The sequence below is a fragment of the Bos grunniens genome, chromosome 13 (genome assembly GCF_055505025.1).
Source record: "Bos grunniens cultivar Pamir isolate PY7600 chromosome 13, Bosgru_T2T1.0, whole genome shotgun sequence".
In the NCBI taxonomy this organism is placed as follows: Eukaryota; Metazoa; Chordata; class Mammalia; order Artiodactyla; family Bovidae; genus Bos; species Bos grunniens.
Window position 1 is genome coordinate 16657513 of NC_141177.1, and position 22299 is coordinate 16679811.

At 46.2% G+C, this 22299-nt stretch overlaps 2 protein-coding genes across 10 annotated transcripts in view; one reads left to right on the top strand and one right to left on the bottom strand.

The window, feature by feature from the left end:
* Positions 1 to 2612, bottom strand: part of RPRD1B (regulation of nuclear pre-mRNA domain containing 1B) — a 77003-nt gene extending 74391 nt beyond the window's left edge. For all 5 annotated transcript variants that reach the window (XM_086330877.1, XM_086330878.1, XM_086330879.1 and 2 more), the window contains exon 1: positions 2256 to 2612. In XM_086330877.1, the coding sequence (XP_086187003.1) occupies positions 2256 to 2406 (151 nt within the window). In that variant the 5' untranslated portion in view covers positions 2407 to 2612. The remainder of the gene's footprint in view (positions 1 to 2255) is intronic.
* Positions 2613 to 2891: 279 nt separating this feature from the next.
* TTI1 (TELO2 interacting protein 1) overlaps positions 2892 to 22299 on the top strand; it is a 41456-nt gene continuing 22048 nt past the window's right edge. For 2 of the 5 annotated variants that reach the window (XR_015138640.1, XM_086330872.1), the window contains exons 1-4: positions 2892 to 2947; positions 12128 to 12353; positions 13828 to 16170; positions 21354 to 21563. Coding sequence is in view for 3 of the 5 variants with exons in the window: in XM_086330872.1 (XP_086186998.1) it covers positions 13869 to 16170; positions 21354 to 21563 (2512 nt within the window). In the remaining 2 variants the exon portion in view is untranslated. Of the gene's footprint in view, positions 2948 to 8025; positions 8386 to 12127; positions 12354 to 13827; positions 16171 to 21353; positions 21564 to 22299 lie in introns of all 5 variants that reach the window. The other 3 variants (XR_015138641.1, XM_086330874.1, XM_086330873.1) reach the window with 2 other exon arrangements.

A 22299-nucleotide genomic window follows, 5' to 3' on the forward strand; every position in this document is an offset into this window, starting at 1 on the left:
GAAATGACTACAGACAGAAATGTCCACTTTTAAAGACTCAGGGTGGGCTAGAACCTAAAGGGCTAGTCAATCGAACGATGGGGCACAAAATCCTTTTCCACTTTAGTGTGGAGGCATTTTCAATTCATGAAGGAAGCTTGGGTATTAGAAAACTGTATCCTGAGGCTTGGAAGACCAGCCTCTAGTCCTATATTGTCCAATATGGTAGCCACTAGCCACATGCAGCTATGAATATTTGCTTTGTACGTAACAAAACTCAGGAACTGAATTTTCCATTGTATTTATTTGAAACTTCCTTAGTCACACATTGTGAGTGCTCATGGCAAGAGGCTACCTTATTGGACAGCAAATGTAAAACATTTCTTTCATCACAGAAAGCTCATGTCCCAACTGGATAACCTTTAACAAAGCATTTAATCTCTTCGTATCTTTATCTTTTCATCTATAAAACAGGGATAATAATGCTGACCTACTTACAACATAAGGTTCCATTATACAAGATTAGGGTTTAAGGAGCTTCATAAACAAAAGAACTCTAAATTGTTACTCTCAATAACTCAAATAAGGTGAGGTGGGGAATCAAGATGGCATCACAAAAGAAGTGACATTTGAGATGGATTTTGACATGCCTCTGAGATCCTACTAGAAAGGATCCTATAGAGGCAATTCAGATTTTCTCCCCACATCTCAGATGATCTGAGTGGCACAGTGGGGTCCATGAATGAGGTTCTGGGAGCCCCAGGCTCTATTCTCCAACTACCTAGAAGGATGAGGGGGCTGCCCCCCCCACATCTCGGTACAACACGTGATATCTGGAGGGGGTTGGGGGGAGGGCCTCTGCCAGAGGACTAGAATTGGGTCTCCCCAAAGAATCCTGGATTTTGGTGTCTGCCAATCTGATGTTATCCGAGGCTCATGGGTTCTCTCATCTGCATAACAGGGTGACATCCTGAGCTCACAGAGAGCAGAGGACACATGTAAAGTTACCTCCTATGCTATAAAAGGTCTACCACACACAGGCTGTCCAAAACAGCGCTAAGCTTCATTTCCTCAGCTTTTTGCTCTGAAACTCACCAGGGCATAAGACAGCTATGTAGGTGCCCATCTTTCCTCACCTGAAAGCAACTGTGGCAAAGACCGTGTCACACATGGAGTCACCAGTATCCCCCCTCACGGTATCCATCCAATGCCTACACTGTGCCTGACACCATGCTAGACGTCCATGTGGATTAGGCTGATTACTCTTCACCATACACCCTTTGAGCCTCCTTTTTTCTCACCTGCCAAGTTCCTACTTCATAGAACTCTGGGAATTTTAAAAAATGACATGTGTGTAAAGAGATGGGTACTGCACTTGGCACAGAACAAACGCACCGTAAGTATCACTTATCATCATCTTCATTTTACAGATCAGGAAACTGAGAAACAGAGAAGTTAAGCTGCCGGGGCTCAGTAAATGACAAAGTCGGGCTTAGATTTGAGGCAGTTGGCCTCTGGGGCCAACAGGCTTTCAAGCACCCAACCCAGTGCCTGGTACATGACAGGTTGAGCTCAATCAATGGCAGCCAGATCCTGAGCAGGATCTAGAACCAAGGAGACCTGCATGAGAAGAGGAGCCTGAGAGGCTAGGTGTAGGTGGAGTGGCCTCTTAACTTCTCTGTAATGGCAGTGACTATATCCACTCCCCAGGACAGTGCTGAGCATTGAGTACAAGGATGTACGAAAGGTCCTAGCACACTAACTGGCACAGAATAAAGCCTCTGTAAGGGCCAACTGTCCTCATTTTCGTTTGACAGATGAGAAAACAGAGGCTTAGAAGAAACTTGCCCGATATCACTCAGCTAGTAAAAGTGGCTGAGCCAGGGCTCGATCTGGGCAATCTTACTTCAAATCCCTAGCCAGCTCCTGGCACACAACAGGCCAGGGCTTGTACCCTCCACCTGGCGCTCAACGGGGCCGAGAGAATAATAGTCACTAGTGTCAGAAAAAGCCGGAGGGGGAAAACGACTGGATGAACTGAGAATCCTGAGCCCCGGTCGGTGGAACTTAAGACAAGCACCTTAAACCTTCCGAGGCCTCGGTTTCCTTCTCCGAGAAATGAGGATAACACTGTTTCCAACCTCAGCAAGCGCAATCGATCACAGGCCCGGGCCTGGAAAGCCAAGGCTCAGCAAAGCAGCTACAGGAGCCGCGGGAGTGGGTGCGGACGAGGGCTACCCGGGGTAGGACCGGAGGGGGACGGAAGGGATGTTTACCTTTGCGGAGCTCGCGATGCCACACCGACACGATGGGGCCCGCGTGCTTGCGGTGGTGGATGAGCCACAGGGAGAGGGTCTGCACGCTCTGCTGAGAGTTGCTCAGCTCCGAGAGCTTCTTCTCCAGCGCCGACTCGGAGAAGGAGGACATGGTGGCGGCGGTGAGGCCCGGCAGGGAGCGGCCTAGGCCGCCCAGTGCGGCGGGAAGAGTGACGGCACGAGGCCGGGGCCTCACTCCACCCGCCTGCGGGACTCTTTACGGACTGACAGACGGCCGGGGGGCCCGGCGGGGGAGGGGATGGGTCTCCGCAGTAACAGCCACCCGCACCGCCGCCACAAGATGGCCACCGACCTCTCACCCCGCCGCGAGCGCAGGGTCAAAGGGCAAGCGCAGAAGTGGTGGGACACCGTGGGGCGAGAGTCAGAGTGTAGAAAACACCCTAGTGTTGAAGGCCTCTTTGAAACTCGCTCTTGAGTAGTCCGAGAGCGGCAGACCGGGAAGAAAAGCGCAATTCGACGGCCTCCGGAAGGCGCTTTGACCGCTCGCGCCCGCACGCCGGCGCAGTGAGTCTCATCGGAACCCTTTCTCCCGCTCCCGCAGAACCTTTCTAGCGCTGGGCGGTGCGCGAATTACGCGTCACTTCCGGCGCGGCGGAGGAGGCGGGAGACTGAGGGAAAGGCTGGAAGAAGAGGTAAGGGAAGACTGGCGCGAGCAGGAGGGAGCCCAACAACCTCGAGCCCTTAGAGGGGAATCCCAGGGAGACGATGAGGCTGAGAGATCATAACCTGGGAATGGAACGGGGCCTTTCTCCCTCACCTGGCAGGCCGCAGCCACACTCTTCCTCCTGCTTTCTGACCTACCACCACAAAAAGCTTTTTTTTGGTTCTGCCAAGCCACGCACGTGCACTTTTTCTGCCTCCACACCTTGGAGTTTGCTCTTCTTTCTCCAGAGGTGACGCCCCCCTCCCCACGTGGTGGGTTCCTACTCCACCTCCAGAACCACCCGTAGTGGCTAGTTCCGATGTTGAGTTTGTGACAGCACCGCTGTAAAACACACCTTTGTGCTGTTAGTTGTGCGTGCCTGCGTGCGTGCTCACTAGTGTTTGACTCTTTGCAACCCCTTGGACTGCCGTGCCAGGCTCCTCTATCCATGGGATTTTCCAAGCAAGAATACTGGAGTGGGTTTGCCGTTTCCTACTCCAGGGTATCTTCCTGCTCTTCGGGGAATTAAAGGCTGCCCTCTTGAGGGGGTGGGGTGAGGGGTCCATTTGACTGTTGCTCAAATTTAAGTACCATATGTTAACTTTGTGGGTGGATAAGGAAGTCAGTGGGTTCGTTAACCTCCTTTAAGAAACACTATTTGACACTCTGTTTTCAGAAACAGAAATACTCTGTACCCTTTTCCTATTTCAAAAAAGTTATAAATTTCAGTTATCAAATCAGCAGAGCAGTTTGTTCTTTTAACTGATAATGGGGTTGGTGGTAGGGAGTTAGGTTATTGTAGACATAACAGAATTTTAAAATGTCCCGATCACAGTGGAACCGACCAGTTGAAGCAGATTGCACTTCGGAGACCCTGTTCTATTATAGTTGATGCCTGTTTTTGCTCTTACTGCCCTGTTTTTTGCTTAGCTGCTTTTACTTTTCCAGACTGGAATGGTGATAATCATAGCCAACATAATGAGCTGCTGCTGTGAGTTAGACACGTTGTTTTCACACAGTGACTCATTTCATCGTCGCAACAAAGCTATGAGATGGTATTATGTATTCCCATTTGGCAAATGAAGAAACTGAGGCTGAGAAAGTTTAGGTGACCTACCTAAGATCACATATCTAAGATTACAGGGAAGGGACTCTACCTATATTTTTTACCCTAACACCTTATTTGTAGCTGATTGAGTGAATTAATATCAAAAAGCTGAAAAGCCTAAAATCACAGTCAATATCCAGTCATAATTATAACCTAGGGCCTTTGAGTCCAGTTGCTCAGTCGTGTCCGTCTCTTTTTGACCCCATAGACTATATAGTCCACGGAATTCTCCAGGCCAGAATACTGGAGTGGGTAGCCGTTCCCTTCTCCATGAGATCTTCCCAACCCAGGGATCGAACCCAGGTCTCCCGCATTGCAGGAGGATTCTTTATCAGCTGAGCCACCAGGAAAGCCCAAGAATTCTGGGGTGGGTAGCCTGTCCCTTCTTCAGCAGATAGTCCCAACCCAGGAATCAAACCAGGGTCTCCTGCATTGCAGGCGGATTCTTTACCAGCTGAGCTTCCAGGGAAGCCCCAAATCTAGGCCATCTTTCTGTATTAAGTAACAGGGTCATATAGTGAGCACTTTTACACCAAGTTCCTATGTATTAAGCATCTTACATACATTCTTTTATTTAATCGTTAACAACAGTCCTATGGGGAATGGGTATCACTATTTGATATATGAGAATACATTAAACATGGATGAGTAATCTGTTCAGTGTCACTTGGACACAAGAAACAACGGAACTGGGAATCAAATTGAGGTTATCTTGTCACAGATTTTTCACTCTCAAGCCAGGGGTTCATTTATTCTTTCAGCCAGTAATTTTTGAGAGCCTTTGTCTGAAGCACTATTCAAAATAGTGCAAACAGACTGAATCTTTGTCCTCAGAAGCCTATCTTCTGCACAGGAAGATAAACATAGTCGTGTGTAAAATGAGCCCAAAAGTTGTAAGTGCCTTGAATAAAAATAAAGGAGGGTAAGAGGGTTGGGGTGGAGGGGGGGTTCCCTGCTAACTCAGTGGTAAAGAATCTGCCTGCCAAGGCAAGAGACTTGGATTGGATCCTTCAGTCCGGAAGATGCCCTGGAGAAGCAAATGGCAACCCACTCCTGTATTCTTGCGTGGGAAATCCTACGGACAGAGGAGCCTGGTGGGCTACAGTCCATGGGGTCGTAAAAGAGTGGGACACGACTTAGCGACTAAACAACAACAACAGAAGTATAGCACCTTATCCTATACAGAGTGTCCCATTTGTCTTCCGCACCTGTACACTATGGCACAGAGGTCTTATATCGCCCATGCCTGTGACAAAGCAGAAAGAGACGGGGAGGAGGGGGAGAGGTTGCCAGGGAAATGAGTTCACTCAAACACTGATTGCAGTTCTGTTCTAGCACCTCCCCAGGGACTGCTTTCCACAACCCAGTAGGGCTCCACTGAAGTTGGAAAAGATGAGAGTCGAGAACTGGTTTATTCAGTCATTCTCTGCCACAGTTGAACTCTGGGTTGTCTTCTCTGCTCACCCAGAGAATCAGCTTGTTCTGAGTGCCTCGTCCCAGTATCACTTTCTGGGCCAGAATGCCCCTTGCTATAAGTTATATAAATATCAGACTTTGCAGTACCACTGTAAATAATCAGGGTTGCATTTTATAGGAGTAGAATCTAGGACACCTAAGCTTCTAAATCTCTAAACAGTTTCTTCTGTAATTGACATATTGTCACACAGGTGTGATTTCATGGCCATCCCATAAAGGTGTTATATATGAGTACCTTTTATAGTCATGCCAAAGTAGCCATTTGTTACACTCTCTTCCTTACAGAAAGCTGGTTTATGTATTTCTGAACCCATAACCCATTCTTTGAAGATCTCCAATTGTGGTAAATCTTCATCTGTACAGGATCCCATTGGGAGAATATACTGCTATTTATCCATTATACTATAGATGTGCAGTAGTTTTTAATGTGGAGGCAATTCTGGATAGTGTATTCCAGAACACACCTATTGTATGCATTTCTGTCGGGTATATTTATCAAAGAATGTAATTACTAGATCATAGTGTGTATGTTTATCTTTAGAATAATAGATACTGCCTGAGTATTTTCCAAAGTAGTAGTACCACTTATACTCTTACCAGCACTGAATGAGAGTTCTAGTTGCTTCATATCCTTGCCAATACCTAGTATTTGCTTTTTTCTCCCCCTTTTTACAGTTTAGCCCTTCTAGTTGTTGTGTAATGGTGTTTTGTTGTGGTTTTATATTGCATTTTCCGTACTAATGATGTTGCTGCTGCTGTAACTCTGTGCAACCCCATAGACGGCAGCCCACCAGATTCCCCCATCCCTGGGATTCTCCAGGCAAGAACACGGGAGTGGGTTGCCATTTCCTTCTCCAATGCATGAAAGTGAAAAGTGAAAGTGAAGTCGCTCAGTCGTGTCCGACTCTTCACGACCCCATGGACTGCAGCCCACCAGGCTCCTCCGTCCATGGGATTTTCCAGGCAAGAGTACTGGAGTGGGGTGCCATTGCCTTCTCCAACTAATGATGTTAATATCTGTTAATATCTTTTCATATGTTTATTGGCCATGTGGATATACTCTATTGTGGTATGCTTGTTCAAGTCCTTTTCCATGTTTCTGCTGGATTGTCTTTTCCTTAATGATTTATAGAAAATCTTTATTATAAATATGGATGTGTTATCAGACATGTCAGATATCTTTCCTCACTTTATGGGTTGTCTTCACCCTCTTAATGGTATCTTTTGATGAACAAAAGTTCTTAATTTTAACATCATCCAATTTATCAATTTTTTTCTATGGTTAGCTCTTTTCTGTGTCCTGTTTAAGAAATCTTTGGCTACTCCAACATTACAAAGATTTCCTTTTTCTTTAGAAAGATTGATTATTTGACATTTCACATTTAAATCTAGTGTGAGATGTAATCAAGACCTCTTCTTTGCCAGTTTATTTCAGTGTCACCTTTGTCACGTATGTGAGCCTACATGGGGAGTCTCTGTTGAGGTGGTTAAGTCTCTTTGTGTGGGGGTTATTTCTGGACTGTATTTTGCTCCATTAATTTGTCTTTCTTTTTGCCAATAACACACTGCCTTTAATTATCATATCTTTACAGTAAATCTTGAAATCAGGTAGTGTAATTTACCAGTTTAATTCCTCTTCTTCAAGATTATCTTAGCTATTATAGGTGGTTTGTATTCCCATATCAATTTTAGAATAATTTTGTAACTTTCTACAAAAACGCTACTGTGTTTTGGTTGGGATTGTGTTGACTCTGTACCAGTGGTTCTCAGCCAGAGTGATTTTTACCCTCCACAGCACATTTGGCACTAGCTGGAGACATTTTGGTTGGTACTCTTAGGGGAGTGCTCCTGGCATGTTGGGGATGGGGCCAGAGATGCTGCTCAACATCTGACAATGCACAGACCAGTCCTCTACCAATAAATTATCCAGCTCAAAAATGTCAATAGAGCCACTGTAGAGAAATTCAGAATTAACATAATCAGTGTTTCTTTGGGCTTCTGTCTACCATCTTATTAAGTATTTGTCTTCTGTTTGACTCACTGGTTTTGCTTCCTTTTTTTCTCATTTTTCACCTTCTTTTGGATTAATAAAAAATATTTATTATCCCTTTTCATGCTATTCATGGGGTTCTCAAGGCAAGAATGCTGAAGCAGTTTGTCATTCCCTTCTCCAGTGGACCACATTCTGTCAGAACTCTCCACCATAACCCATCTGTCTTGGATGGCCCTGCATGGCATGATTCATAGTTTCATTGAATTATACAAAGCTGTGATCCCTGTGATCATTTTGGTTAGTTTTTTGTGATTGTGATTTTCATTCTGTCTGCCCTCTGATGGATAAGGATAAGAGGCTTGTGCAAGCTTCTGATGGGAGGGACTAGCTGTAAGGGAAGCTAGGTCTCGCTCTGGTGGGCAGTGCCTTGCTCAGTAAACCTTTAATCCAATTTTCTGCTAATGGGTGACGTTGTGTTCCCTCCCTGTAGAACCAGACATGGAACAAGGCTCCATGGATCAAGGCTGTGGTCTTTCCAGTGGTCATGTATGGTTGTGAGAGTTGGACCATAAAGAAGGCTGAGCCCCTACAATTGACGCTTTCAAACTGTGGTGCTAGAGAAGACTCTTGAGAGTCCCTTGGACATCAAGGAGATCAAACCAGTCAATCCTAAAGGAAATCAGCTTTGAATATTCATCAGAAGGACTGATGCTGAAGCTCCAATACTTTGGCCAGCTGATGCGAAGAGCTGACTCATTGGAAAAGATTCATGCTAGGAAAGATTGAGGGCAGGAGGAGAAGGGGGCGACAGAGGATGAGATGGTTGGATGGCATCATCGACTCAATGGACGTGAGTTTGAGCAAACTCCAAGAGATGGTGAGGGACAGGGAAGCCTGGCATGCTGCAGTCCATGGGGTCGCAAAGAGTTGGATGCAACTGAGTGACTGAACAACAATGAATTTATTATCCATTTTTACTGCTCAACTACTTGCTGGTACTACTAGTGTCTTAATATCCTTATTTCCTTTTACACCATCCATGCACCTTTTGTGCATTATTGTCTTGCATTTTACCTTTAATTTTGAAAGATATTTTTGTAGAGTGTAAAATTCAAGGTTAGCGGTTACTTTCTTTCATCGCTTTAGAGATGTCATTCTGTTTTGTGGATTTCATCATTTCTTTAGAGAAGATACCTATCACTTCTACCACTGTATTAAGATTTTTCTCTTTATTTCTGGCTTTTTGGCTGTATGATGTGTCTCTGTGTTTCTCTTTGTATTATCAGCTTAGAGTTTCTAAGCTTCTTGAATCTGTGGGTTAATCTCTTTCATTTTGTTAGCCATTTATCAGCCATTTGTCCCCCAGCAGCAGCCTCCTCTCAGAAGTCATGTGTTTTGAGATTCCTGAAGACTATGGTTTTGCTTATAGGACCCCAATCCTATATGACCACATTAAAAGCATCATCGTTGCTTTTTCATCAGTGACAGCCCTCGGCCTAGGCCTCATCATAAGCTTGAGCCACGTCCAGAATCAGCAAATAGACCAAAGGAAAACAAACAAACCAGCTGTTGGTTGTTGACTCACTGTGACTTTCATCCTTCGCTGGAGTATTAGTCCATCTGGTCTTTGTTGCTTCTACAACTATTTGATGCTTTCAGTTCAGATCAGATCAGTCGCTCAGTCATGTCCGACTCTTTGAGACCCCATGAATCGAAGCACACCAGGCCTCCCTGTCCATTACCAACTTCTGGGGTTCACCCAGACTCACGTCCATTGAGTCAGTGATGCCATCCAGCCATCTCATCCTCTGTCGTCCCCTTCTCCTCCTGCCCCCAATCCCTCCCAGCATCAGAGTCTTTTCCAATGAGTCAACTCTTCGCATGAGGTGGCCAAAGTACTGGAGCTTCAGCTTTAGCATCATTCCTTCCAAAGAAATCCCAGGGCTGATCTCCTTCAGAATGGACTGGTTGGATCTCCTTACAGTCCAAGGGACTCTCAAGAGTCTTCTCCAACACCACAGTTCAAAAGCATCAATTCTTCGGCGCTCAGCCTTCTTCACAGTCCAACTCTGTGCTTCACAGTCCAACTTTGATTTAAGAAGTGGTTTTTAAAATTTCTCTGGGCTTCTCTAGTTGTCACCAGGTGTATTGGCCTGCTATCCTCTACTGGAGCTACTTGAAAGGAGAATCTGTACAGATGTTTTTGAGTGCTTTGTCATATGCCAGATGCTCTTGCAGCTTCTAGGTGTATGGTTGCCTAGTCTAAAGTAGGTAAAACAGGCACAAACAAAATAATTCAGCGTGCTGAATACTGTAGTAGCAGTGTATACAGTGCAAGGAGAAAGGTGACTATGACAGCACCACCTGCTTAGGGAATTGCAAGTTTTGTCATTTCACATGGTGCAGTTTCCACTTCAAGGGGCGAAGCAGCAAGAAATGAAGTTGATGAGCATGGGCCCGATGGTGCAGAGCCCCGTACGCCATGGTACAAAGGCGTTTGTACTTTAAGCAGGCTACAAAGAACAGGTGATGAATTTTAACCGTGGAAAAGAGTGATCCAGGTTTTTGTTTTAAAAAATTACTTACATGTCAATGTGAAATGTGGGTTCAAGAAGGACATACACACAAGGCAAGGGTTGCCAAAGAAAAAACATTATGATCAGTCCAATGTTAAATAGATGATTATAAGCATCAGTAGATTTGAAAGATATTGAAGGCGTAGAACTGATGAAGCTTAAGGGAAGAGTGGAATTAAGAGAAAGGTGAGGGCTTCCTCGGTGGCTCTGTGGTAAAGAATCCACCTGCCAACGCAGGAGACACAGGTTCAGTCCCTGGTCCAGAAGAATCCCACGTGCCACAGAGCAACCAAGCCTGCGCGCCACAACTACTGAGCCTGTGCTCTGGAGCCTGGGAGCTGCAACTACTGAGCTCTCCCACCCCAACTACTGAAACCTGTGAGCTGCGACTACTGAAGCCTGTGCTCTACCACAAGAGAAGCCACTGCAGGGAGAGCCCAGCCACCACAATGAGGCGTGGCCCCTGCTCGCCACAACTCTAGAAAAGCTTGGGCAGCAACGAAGACCCAGCACAGCCAAAAATAATTTTTTTTTTAAAGGGAGGTGAAAGAATGCAGAGTCTAAGGTGTCTAGCCCAGGTGAGGACCATAAATCACGAAGGGAATACAGCAGAAAGAGCAGATGAGTTCAGTTTGGGACAGGCTGTGGTGTCTTCACTAGCTCTGTTACAGTTTTCGTCATGTAATCTGAGAACGTAGTTCCTGGGACCCCCAGGTTATCTTCCTGAAACTCCTGAGATGAATAAGAGAGATGCAGGACCCCAGGCCATCGCCTTCCACCCAGCTTTAACCAGACACTGATTTTATCAGTTTTACATGCTGGGCTTCCATTTAAACTGTTCTATTTGAAGGAAGTTTTCCATGCTAAAAGATAAGAAAGTTACTAAGCAGTGTTTCCTTCTTCATTCATCTTCCCATTTTAAGTCTGTTTTGAGTCGCTTGCTTGAATGGAGTCCTTTGGTAGGACATGCAGTGCTACCCTCTCTGAATCCTTGTCTGTGGCTCTTTGACCCTGATGGGTGCATCTCTTTACTGTAAGTAGGGTTTGGGGGCCACAATCCTTAATTTGCAGTCAGTAGATGCTATTCCACTGTCTTCTATTGCAAATGAGAAGTCCAAAGCTGGTCTTTTTCTAAGTTATTTGTTGTTTCTTCCTGAAGGCATATATGATTTTCCCCCCTTTTATCTTTTAGTGTACAGGAATTTTACCAGAATGTGACTAGGTGTGTATCCTTCAGTCTTTTCAATCTCCAGGTAAATCCTTTTGCAGCTCAGGGAAGTGTTTCAGTTGTTTATTTGTTTTAGCTCCTCCATCTGTTCTTTTTTCTCCTTCTAGAATTCCCATCCTCCAAGCCTCACATTTTCTGTCTCTTTGTATTTCTGCTCAGTTTTAAGATAGCTCTACTTGATCTTGCCAACCACTAATAGGATCACAGCGATTAACTGTCTTTAAAAAATTTTTTTTAATCAGTTGAGTTTTTTTGGTATGGAAAGACATATTTTTAAAATTCTAAGAGATATCTTTTTGTCTTGTAATTGAATTTCCTTATTACTGTTTTTTGGATTTTTATCTATCTCCTTTTGTTGTTGTTTGGGTCATGCTAAGTGGAGTTGGTGATGGACAGGGAGGCCTGGCGTGCTGCGATTCATGGGGTCGCAAAGAGTCGAACACAACTGAGCGACTGAACCGAACTGAAGTGAAGTCCTGTCTGACTCTTTGCAACCTCATGGACTGTAGCCCACCAGGCTCCTCTGTCCATGGGATTTCCCAGCCAAGAATACTGGAGTCGGTTGCCATTTTTCTTCTTCAGTGGGTCTTCCCAACCCAGGGATTGAGCCTGTGTTTTCTCCATTAGCAAGCAGATTGCTTACTGCTGAGCTACCAGGGAAACCTTGTATCTCCTTCAGTTGTTCTGTTACTCTAAGGTTCACCACCTCAGGGGTGCTCTGTCTGCCTTTCCTACTCCTGACCTCTGTGTCCCATTAAGTGGTAACTTCTTTCTTTCTGTTGTTACAGTTACTAGTACCTCTGGATCATCGGTGTGTGAGCTGGTGTTGATGGAGCGTCGGTAGTCCTTGACTTAGCTTTCTGGCATCCATACCTGGCATTTTGCTAGCCTGGATTAGAGAGGATTTGAGCTTCTTCCCTTCCCTGGCTTCTTAGAGGTCGCAGAGACCAGGAACCTCACAGACCAGCAGTGCCCTTCCTCTCGTGGAACTCTGGGGACCAAACTCTGTACAGGGTATGAGAACCTAATTGTTGCCCCAGAGCCCCTTCCTGACCCCAGGGGAGAAATCCAGGACCAGCTCTCTCTCTGGGCTGAGCCGGTTTTGCCCACACCTACCAGGCACCACTTGCCTGCCAGCTGTAATGGGAGGGAGAAGCAACAGACACTTTTATAAAAAAAAAAAAAATTATTTGTTTGGCTGCCTTGGGTCTTAAGTATGGCATGCAGGATTTTTATTTGCAGCATGTGGAATCTAATTCCCTGACTGGGGATCGATCGCAGGTCCCCTGCATTAGGAGCGTGGAGTCCTAATGCAGCGTGGACCACCAGGGAAGTGCCAGCAGACACTTTCTTGTCATTATCTGTTCAAAAGCCCCCAGCAAATAAAGAGAGTGAGAGAGAGAGAGACACCACCAGGCTAGTGATCTCTAAGCCTCCATCCATTGCCTGCCTTTTACAGCCACATGTATTTATGGTCTCCAGCTTCAGCTCAATCCTCAGTACCCTGGGACCAGACTTTTATGTCTTCCCAGCATGCTTTGCTTTCCCCAGAGGGAATATTGGAGACTTTTATTTCTCTCCTCAAGCCCTCTGTTTCCCCTCCTTCTTGTTCACTGTCAGCCCATGACTTTGCATTTCCCCTCGTAGAGAAAAAGAGCTTCTCTTGTGTAAAGTTGCTGAGCTCCTTCGATTACCTATAAACCTGTCTCCTTTCCCTGCCTGCCTGCCGTCCACCTCTCCATCCTGCCCCAGCCTCTCTTCTCCCGTGGTCTCTGTGATCGTGTGCGCTCCTGGTTTTCCCATCTCTCTGGCCGCTCCCTTTCATTTTGTGTTGCTCTCAGCCCCACCCAGTTCTGAGTCTTCTGTATTACTAGCTGCCAGGAGTCTTTTTCAGTGAGTAAAGTTGATCCAATCACCCTCTGCTTAGAACCTGTCTATGATAAGAACAGGTGTAACTAGTCCACACTGGTAAAAGTCAGAGTAACGGTTACCTCTGGGTGAGGAACCCATGGGTAGGGGAAGTGGGAATTGATTGCAAAAGGGAATGAGGGAGCCTTTCAGTGTGCTGGAAATAACTCTGTATTTTATTTTGGGTAGTGTTTCATGGGCCTCTGCGTATATTGAAATCCACTGAGGTTTCTATTTACTCCTCCCTTGAGTCTTGCCTCAGCGTTTTCCTCCTGTGAAACCCAGGCTATCTGTCTGAGTGTTAAGACACGTAGGTCTTCCAGGCTCATGTAGGACAGTAAGCACAGGTCTCTCCTAATTCTTCATAGACCGTGTTGTCACTGTATATCTGCTTCCCTCACTGGACTGAGGGCTCCCGAAGACCAGGAACCGGCTCTTTTCCGTCCGTTGCTCCCCCAGCACCTCGTGCAGTGACTGGCATGTAGGCCCCTGCTGAACGTCTGTTGAGTGATGAATGCGAGTTCACTTTGTATTTGCTCTGAGCTTGGCCTTCTGTACTGAAAAGTCTCCTTCCCTCCAGCCTGCAGGATGTTTCCTCAGTGAGAGGAAGGCTGTTGCACAATGGCGGTATTTGATACCCCGGAGGAGGCCTTTGGTGTCTTGCGTCCGGTCTGCGTTCAGCTCACCAAGACACAGACGGTGGAGAACGTGGAGCGTCTGCAGGCCCAGTTACAAGCCGTAAGTGACTCTGCCCTTCAGGAACTTCAGCAGTACATTCTCTTCCCTTTGCGATTTACCCTGAAGACCCCAGGCCCCAAAAGAGAGCGCTTGATCCAGAGCGTGGTGGAGTGCATCACCTTCGTCCTCTCTTCCACATGCGTCAAGGAACAAGAGCTCCTCCAGGAGCTCTTCTCGGAGCTCTCTGCCTGCCTGTATTCGCCCAGCTCCCGGAAACCCGCGGCTCTGTCGGAGGAGCTGAAACTGGCTGTGATCCGGGGCCTCGGCACGTTGATGCACTCAGCTTATGGGGACATCCTTCTGACTTTTTATGAGCCCTCCATTCTGCCTCGCTTAGGATTTGCCGTATCTCTGCTGTTGGGCCTCGCAGAACAGGAGAAATCCAAGGAAATTAAAATGGCTGCCTTAACATGTCTGCAGGTTCTGCTCTTTCAGTGTGACTGTCCGGACCATCCCCGCACCTTGGATGCGCTCCAGCAGAAGCATCTGGGGGATTTGTTTGCTTCCTTTTTACCTGGACTCTCCACTACCCTGACCAGAGTCATCACAGGAGACTTCAAACAGGGGCACAGCATCGTCGTGTCTTCCCTCAAGGTCTTTTACAAGACAGTGAGTTTCATTATGGCCGATGCCCAGCTCGGAAGGGTCTCAGAGGTCCAGGCAAAGTCTGCCGTGGAGCGCAGGGTAGCAGAACTGATGGTTCACAGGGAAGCCAGCTGGGTAAAAAATACTGGTGACAAGTTGACCATCCTTATTAAGAAGATAACAGAGTGCATTTCAGTCCACCCACACTGGAAGGTCAGGCTGGAGCTGATAGACTTTGTCGAGGCCCTTCTCTTAAAGTGCAGTCGGTCACTGATCGAGTCAGCTGGCCCCCTTCTGAAGGCCCTGGTGAGTCTGACAAACGATGAGAGTCCTGACGTCCAAGCCCAGTGCGATAAAGCCCTGAGGCGTTTCGCAGACGAGAAGGTGGTAGTGGGCAGCAGAGCCTTCGCTGACATCCTGTCAGAAAACCTGCACTCCCTGGCCACGTCCCTTCCCCGCCTGATGAGCTCCCAAGACGACCAGGGCCGATTCTCCACTCTCTCCCTGTTACTCGGATACCTGAAACTCTTGGGCCCCAAAGTGGACTTCGTCCTCAACTCTGTGGCCCACCTCCAGCGCCTTTCCAAAGCGCTTATCCAAGTTCTGGAGTTAGACGTGGCCGACGTCAAAATTGTTGAAGACCGGCGCTGGAACTCTGAACATCTGAGCGCTTCTTCAGAGGCTCCAGCCGCAAGGCCCTGGGCTCAAATGCAGAGGAGATATTTCCGCTTCTTCACCGACGAGAGGGTTTTTCTGCTCTTGAGGCAGGTTTGTCAGCTGCTTGGCTTCTATGGGAACCTCTACTTGCTTGTGGATCACTTTATGGAACTGTACCACGAGTCCATGGTGTACCGGAAGCAGGCCGCCATGATCCTGAATGAGCTAGTCGTGGGAGCTGCTGGGCTGGGGGTGGAGAATCTCCATGAAAAACACACTCCAGCTGACCCGCAGGAGCTGAGGGAGATTGTGACCTCCATACTGGAAGTGTACACGAGCCAAGAAAACTGGTATTTGGTCACTTGTGTGGAAGCTGAAGAAGCGGGAGAGGAGCCGACGATGAGGTGGACGGGCCTTCAGGCCCTCGCTTCTGGTCCACACTCCTGCCCACCTACCTCTTTCCCTGAATTCTCAAAGCCAAGTCCCACGGTCTGCTCCATGAACAGCAACATCTGGCAGATATGCATCCAGTTGGAAGGGATAGGCCACTTCGCACACGCACTAGGGAAGGACTTCCGTTTGCTCTTGATGTCAGCCCTATATCCAGTACTGGAGAAGGCTGGGGACCAAACCCTGCTCATCAGTCAGGCGGCCATCGGCACCATGACAGACATCTGCCAGGCTTGTGGCTACGACTCCCTGCAGCACCTGATCAATGAGAATTCCGACTATTTGGTGAACGGGATCTCTTTAAACTTGCGTCATCTCTCTCTGCACCCCCACACCCCGAAGGTCCTGGAAGTCATGCTGCAGAACTCGGACTCGAGCCTGCTTCCTTTGGTGGCAGACGTGGTTCAAGATGTCTTGGCCACCCTGGACCAATTTTATGATAAGAAAGCTGCAACTTTTGTCAGTGTCCTGCACACCCTGATGGCAGCGTTAGGTAAATTGAGAGCCCTTTTTAATGCTGATGGGAGGGAAGGACTAGTATCCTTGTTTGTTGCATCTTGTTTTTGTTTGTTTGTTTATTTGTGGTTATGCTATGGAGGACATTGTTTCATTATTTGTATAGTTGTTTATCTGGTCCCACATGTTATGCTAGGGTTCCATTGCTTATGTTCTTATGCTTATAACAGTCTCTTCCATCCCAACAGGCTCAATGCCCCTGCTCCATCCCAGGGACATAAAACCCTGCACACTTTAAATATAAACGTTATTTTTATTTTACAGAGAAGGAGAACTAAAGCTCAGTGAGCTCCTACTTAGCCGAGGTCACACAGTTAATAAGGAGGAAAGTCAGGATTTATGACTTTTTTCTCTTCAATATACCAGACTTTTTCTGACAGTATTTAGAGTTAGCAGTATCTTTGCTAATGGAGAACAGAACTAGCATGAATTATTCAGTCCACAGATAATCCAGAACAGTACTGTCCAACAGAACTTTCTGTGATGGTGGAAATGTTCTATATCTGTTCTGTCCAGTACACTAACCACATGCAGCAAGTGCACCTGAGGGACTGAAGTATTTTTATTTAAATAGCCACACATAGCCAGCGACGGCCACGTCAGAGCAGGCCTAGAAACTTTAACCTTTTAATTGTATGAGTTGGTTTGAATTTCTCTCCTTCCTTTTCACCTCGTTGGGTGTCTGTTGGAGGTATTAGCCACCATTGGCAATGGCAAAGTTTTGGACTCTTAAGAAAAAGAGCCCTCCACTGGATAGTCCATCTTTGCATGAAAAAATAAAAAACTAAAAAACGAGCTATATACATGAGCTCCTTTTATCCAGAGAACATACATCCAGTATTTATTTCAGTACCGCTAGTAGCTGCCAAAGTAGGTGGAAAGGTCACTGACCTCATTCTATCAGCTGACAAAGCCAAGACCACTTAAGAAAAGTTTGTCAAGGAAGATGACTGAACAGGGACAGTCTTCTGCCCTGTAGCTGATCCCGCTTCCAGTGTTCATTCATGAACATGCAATGTAAATGTTCTGTGATTCATTCATTAAATAAAGAGTGCCTGTTAGATGTCAGACACTGTGCTAAATCAGGGTACAGCAGTGAACAAGACAGATAAACTCAAGGAGCTTTCCTGCTCCTGTGAGAGGGTAACAGGAACAGTAGCAGAGTGGTCAGGAAGGGCTTCTCAGAAGAAGGGACATTATAGCTATGACCCAAAGTTTGAGAAGGGCTCATCATGGAGCTTTCATGTCCTTTTCAGGGTTTTAAAGAATATTCAGGCCAAGCAAATAGCAGATGCAAAGGCCTGGAGGGAAGAAAGGGCTTGGGGTCTTTGGAGAATGGGAGAGGGGTCACTGTGGAGAGAGTGACACCAGATGAAATTGAAAGGGTGGGTAAATGTGAATCCCACAGGCCTTGTAGACCAAAGGAAGGAGTAGGGGTTATATTTTGCAACCACGAAGAAGCCTGTGTCCTGGGCTAGTCACTGGGATAGCAGCCATGACCAAGGAGAACCTGGTGGTCCCTGCCCTTGTGGAAGTGCAGCTAACACTTGCTGACTGTTTATAGATTTTAGATTATGAATGGCTTCCATGGCCCAAATATTCCAGGGCCTAGACTCCTGCCCGTAGTGCTTTGGAGAACTCTGCTGCTGCTGCTGCTGCTGCTGCTAAGTCGCTTCAGTCGTGTCCGACTCTGTGCAACCCCATAGACGGCAGGCCACTAGGCTCCCCCGTCCCTGGGATTCTGCAGGCAAGAATACTGGAGTGGGTTGCCATTTCCTTCTCCAAAGCATGAAACTGAAACGTGAAAGTGAAGTCGCTCAGTCGTGTCCGACTCTTTTCGACCCCATGGACTGCAGCCCACCAGGCTCCTCCATCCATGGGATTTTCCAGGCAAGAGTACTGGAGTGGGGTACCATTGGAGAACTCTACTATGTCTTAATTTGAGTTTTAAAAAATATATTAAGAAAAAGCCTATTAAAAATATCCTCAGGGACTTCCCTGAGAGTCCAGCAGTTAAGACTCCATGCATCCAGTGCAGGGGTTTCGGGTTTGATCCCTGGTTGAAGAACTAAGATCTCACATGCTGTGCAGCATACACACACTCATGGTAGTTGTGCCTGCTCAGTTGTGTCGAACTCTTTGTGACCCTTTGGACTGTAGCCCACCATGCTCCTCTGTCCATGGGATTATTCAGGCAAGAATATTGGAATGGGTCACCATTTTCTCCTCTAGGCGATCTTTTGGACCCAGGGATCGAAACCTCTTCTTCCTGTATTTCCTGCACTGCTGATGGATTCTTTATCTGCTTTAGCCATGGAGAAAGGCCAAAGTGTGTTAGTCACTCAGTCACGTCTGAATCTTTGCAACCTCATGGACTGTAACCTGCCAGGCTCCTCTGTCTATGGAATTACTTATATATATATATTCTCTCAGGAGATATCTCATTTTGGGCCTTGAAAATGGAATTGCCTTGGATTGCCAGTGTCTTTGATCATTTCTAAAGGAGGGATCCTGTATAGCACCCTTTCCTTAAATTGTAGAAAGGATAATGAGGATGGCAAAAGCTTGACTTGATAACATCCTAGGAAAAGCTGCCAAAGTGGGGATAGCTATTCCAGAAGTTTCAAAATAACCCAGACAACACTTGCATTTTGGATGGTAAGCAGTTCTGTGGGGAACGCACATGTGGGGATCAGCCCTGCATGAAGCAAAGTAGCACTGTCTGCTGGCTTTCTTTCTTCTAATTGATGGTCACATTCTCTTAAGACAGAAGTGGAAGTGTGGTCTCAGGGAACTTCCGAAAGGTTTTAAAAGAACCCGGTATGCCTTTTAGGAAACCGAGTTACTATAAGCACAGCGTTTCACACTCATTGACTAAAAAGCCGTAAGGTTCCATAGTGAAGGCAAGAACTGTCAGTTAAATTACTGCTTAGCACCAGCTACTGGTTGGCTGATTATTTGTAACAGCAACAACAACAAAAAATTGAGTCTCTTTGAAAAATGAGGAAGCATCCATGCCACACACCTTGGCCCCCGAAGAACGTGCCACATGCACACACGGAGCTGCTGTATTGTTTTGATGGCCGCATAGTGTTCTGTTGCATGGCTGCACCATGGTTTAAGCAGTCCTTTCTTGGTGGACATTTTGTTTGTTCTGATCTTTTTGCTCCCCCAAAAAAATGCTGCAGTGAGTATCTTTGTAGGTCATTTTGAACATGTCTAAGTGTATCTATAGGGTAAATTCCTAAGACAATTGCTGGCTTAGAGAGTGTTACATTTGAGTCTTTGATAGAGAGATACAGTTTCAAATTGCTCTGTAAAGAGGTTACACCAATTTAAACTTCCATCAGCAGTATAAGAGAGCAGCAATTTTGCCACCCCCCACCCACCCTGTATATTACCTTAGCTTTTTGATCTTTGCTAATCCAGTAGGAGAAAAATTGCACCTTATTATAGTTTAATTTGCATTAAGAGTGAGGTTGAGCTTCTTTTCATATGTTTAAAAGCCATTTGTGAGCAAAGACTTTTTAATGTCTGGCAGTAGCCTTAAATCTAGAAAATAATCTTCGCAGCGTGTCTGCTTTCAGCAGTGTAAATGCTGGGTACTGGCTTTAACCCATTGGGACTGCAGTCCCTCAGAGTACAATAAGGACAGGTTTATGTCTGGGCAGTGAAGCACTGGCATAATCGATCCCTTCATGTAGGAACCTTCAAATACTGAACCAGGGGTTCTCATGTCCAGCATTCGCTCTCTGCCACTCCCAGTTGCCTGGCCCAGGCATAGCCCATCTGCTACGGCTGTGACTCTTTGCAGATACTCCTTGATAGAAAGGAGATTGTTGCTGCTGTTGTCTTAGTTGCTAAGTTGTGTCTGACTCTTTGTGACCCCATGGACTGCAACCTGCTAGGCTCCTCTGTCCATGGAATGTCCCAGGCAAGAATACTGGAGTGGGTTGCCATTTCCTTCTCCAGGGAATCTTCCTGACCCAGGGATTGAACCCACGTCTCCTCCTTTGGCAGGTGGATTCTTTACCGCTGAGCCACCAGGGAAGCAGAAAGGAGATTAGCAGGTGCCAAAGGTTATCAGAGACTTTCCCCTGCTGTCTGCAAAAGGAGGACAAAAATTCAGGCTACAGGGCTTTCTTATTGTTTTGTTCTTTAAGTATTAACTGCCATTTTGAACTGAAGCCCTGGGGGACCCCAATATATAAAAAGAGTTAAAACTAGAGCAGTGCTGGCCACAGAAAGTGTAGAAACCCTGTTCCCACCCTTTAACCTGCTGTCTGTGGGTGCCCTTCCTCTTGTGACCCTGAGACGTTTCTGCAGAGCCCTAGGGCTCCTCAAGGCACAGTTTGAAAACCAGATTCGGTACTGTTTGAAGCTTATTCCGTGGTGACACATCAGAAGTATTAGAGGATCACTGAAGAAGGAAAAGCTTTGGAGAGAAAATGCCAGCCTTCTGAAGCATTTTGTATCAAATACCTGTGTGAGCCTTGTTAGTTCTCAAGGCTCTGCTGAACTTCTCTTGTGCTGATGAGCAATGTAGTCTGCACTCAGAATTTTGTCTCTTGTAGCTGTCCTTCAGTCTAGCGTATTTATTCATTCAGCGTGTGTTTTGAGCATCCACTCCATGCTGGGCAGACTGACTTTGCAGGGGTAATCACTGGAGCACAATGTCTAATGGGAGATTCAGGCACTAAACAAGACATACAAAGTAAATACAGTAACTGCAGATGCTGATGAGTTGAAATGAAAGAACATTAGACGTGAAAAGAACATATCTAATATAGCATACAAGAGACTGAAGTTGGGATGGGGTACGGGAGTCAAGGGATGGCTTTACTGGGTGAGGTGTATTTGTATTAAGATACTAAAAGTGAGTTGGAATTAACCAGATGTGACATAGGGGTGAAAGTATTCCAGACAATGAGAACAGCATGTGCGGAAGTTCACAGGCGGGAGGACATCTGACAGACTGGAGGAACCAGAAGACGGTCAGTGAACAGGCAGCCAGGAGTGGTTAGAAGAGAAGATTGGAGAGAGGTAGAGACTGGATCCTGTGGTGGCCACACGGGCCATAGCAAAGAGCTTATTCTAGTTAGAAGGTACTAATGCCTATCGTCAATGACCAAGGTGATCGTTATAACACTTTATTTACAGTTCAGTGGTTCCCAGACGCGGGTCATCTCGGGCAACTCCAGGAGCAAAGCGTAGGGGAAGAGGGAAGTCCTTTGAGCCAGAGACCAGCAAGTCTTGAGAAAGGCCTTGAGAACCCCACCACAGCTGAAGACATCGAGCAGTTCGTGCTGAACTACCTCAAGGAAAAGGATGTGGCAGCTGGGAATGTCTCAGATCTTGATAATGAAGACGGTAACTATCATTTATTTTGGCTTCAACTGTTTTGTTTGTTTGTTTGTTTTCTTTTTGAAGTAGATTATTGTAAAAAAATGAAACATCGTTATAGACAGTTTGGAAATAAGAAGTGTCATTCATAAGCCCACCATGCTGACGTAGGCATCCTCACTTTGTGTGCTGTCTTTTTTCCATCCTTTTCTGTTGCAGGCCTGTTTTTATTTGATTGCAGCCACAGTTGAAATGTATGATACCCCTTTTGCATTTAGTTATATAAGAAGGAGCTCTTCATGTTGCTATGGAGTTTTCATAATTAATGTTTTAATAGCTGCTCCTAAGCATCCATTCCCCTGTGGGAAGTTTAGGTTGCTTCTAGCTTTTCACTCTGATAAACAGTGCTTCAGTGTATGATTCTGCGCATGTGACCTTTTCCTTCCTTTTGCATATTTCTTTATAAATCCCAGAAGTGGGATTTCTAGGTCAAGGATATGAACATTATTTTACGCCTGCCAAATTGCCTTCCAGAAAGGTTGTGTCAATTTACGCCTTCCCCTTAGCAGTACAGGATTAATACTGGTTTCACCACGGCCTTGCCAACAACGACTATCACCAGTTTTACTCCTCGCTGAATCAAACTGGTTCTGATTATTTCACTTTGCATGTCTTGGATCACTAGAAAGGTCAAACATCTTTCTGCATGCATCTTTCCTAACAGTTTTTTTTTTTTCTTACGCCCATTATCTTTTCATACGCT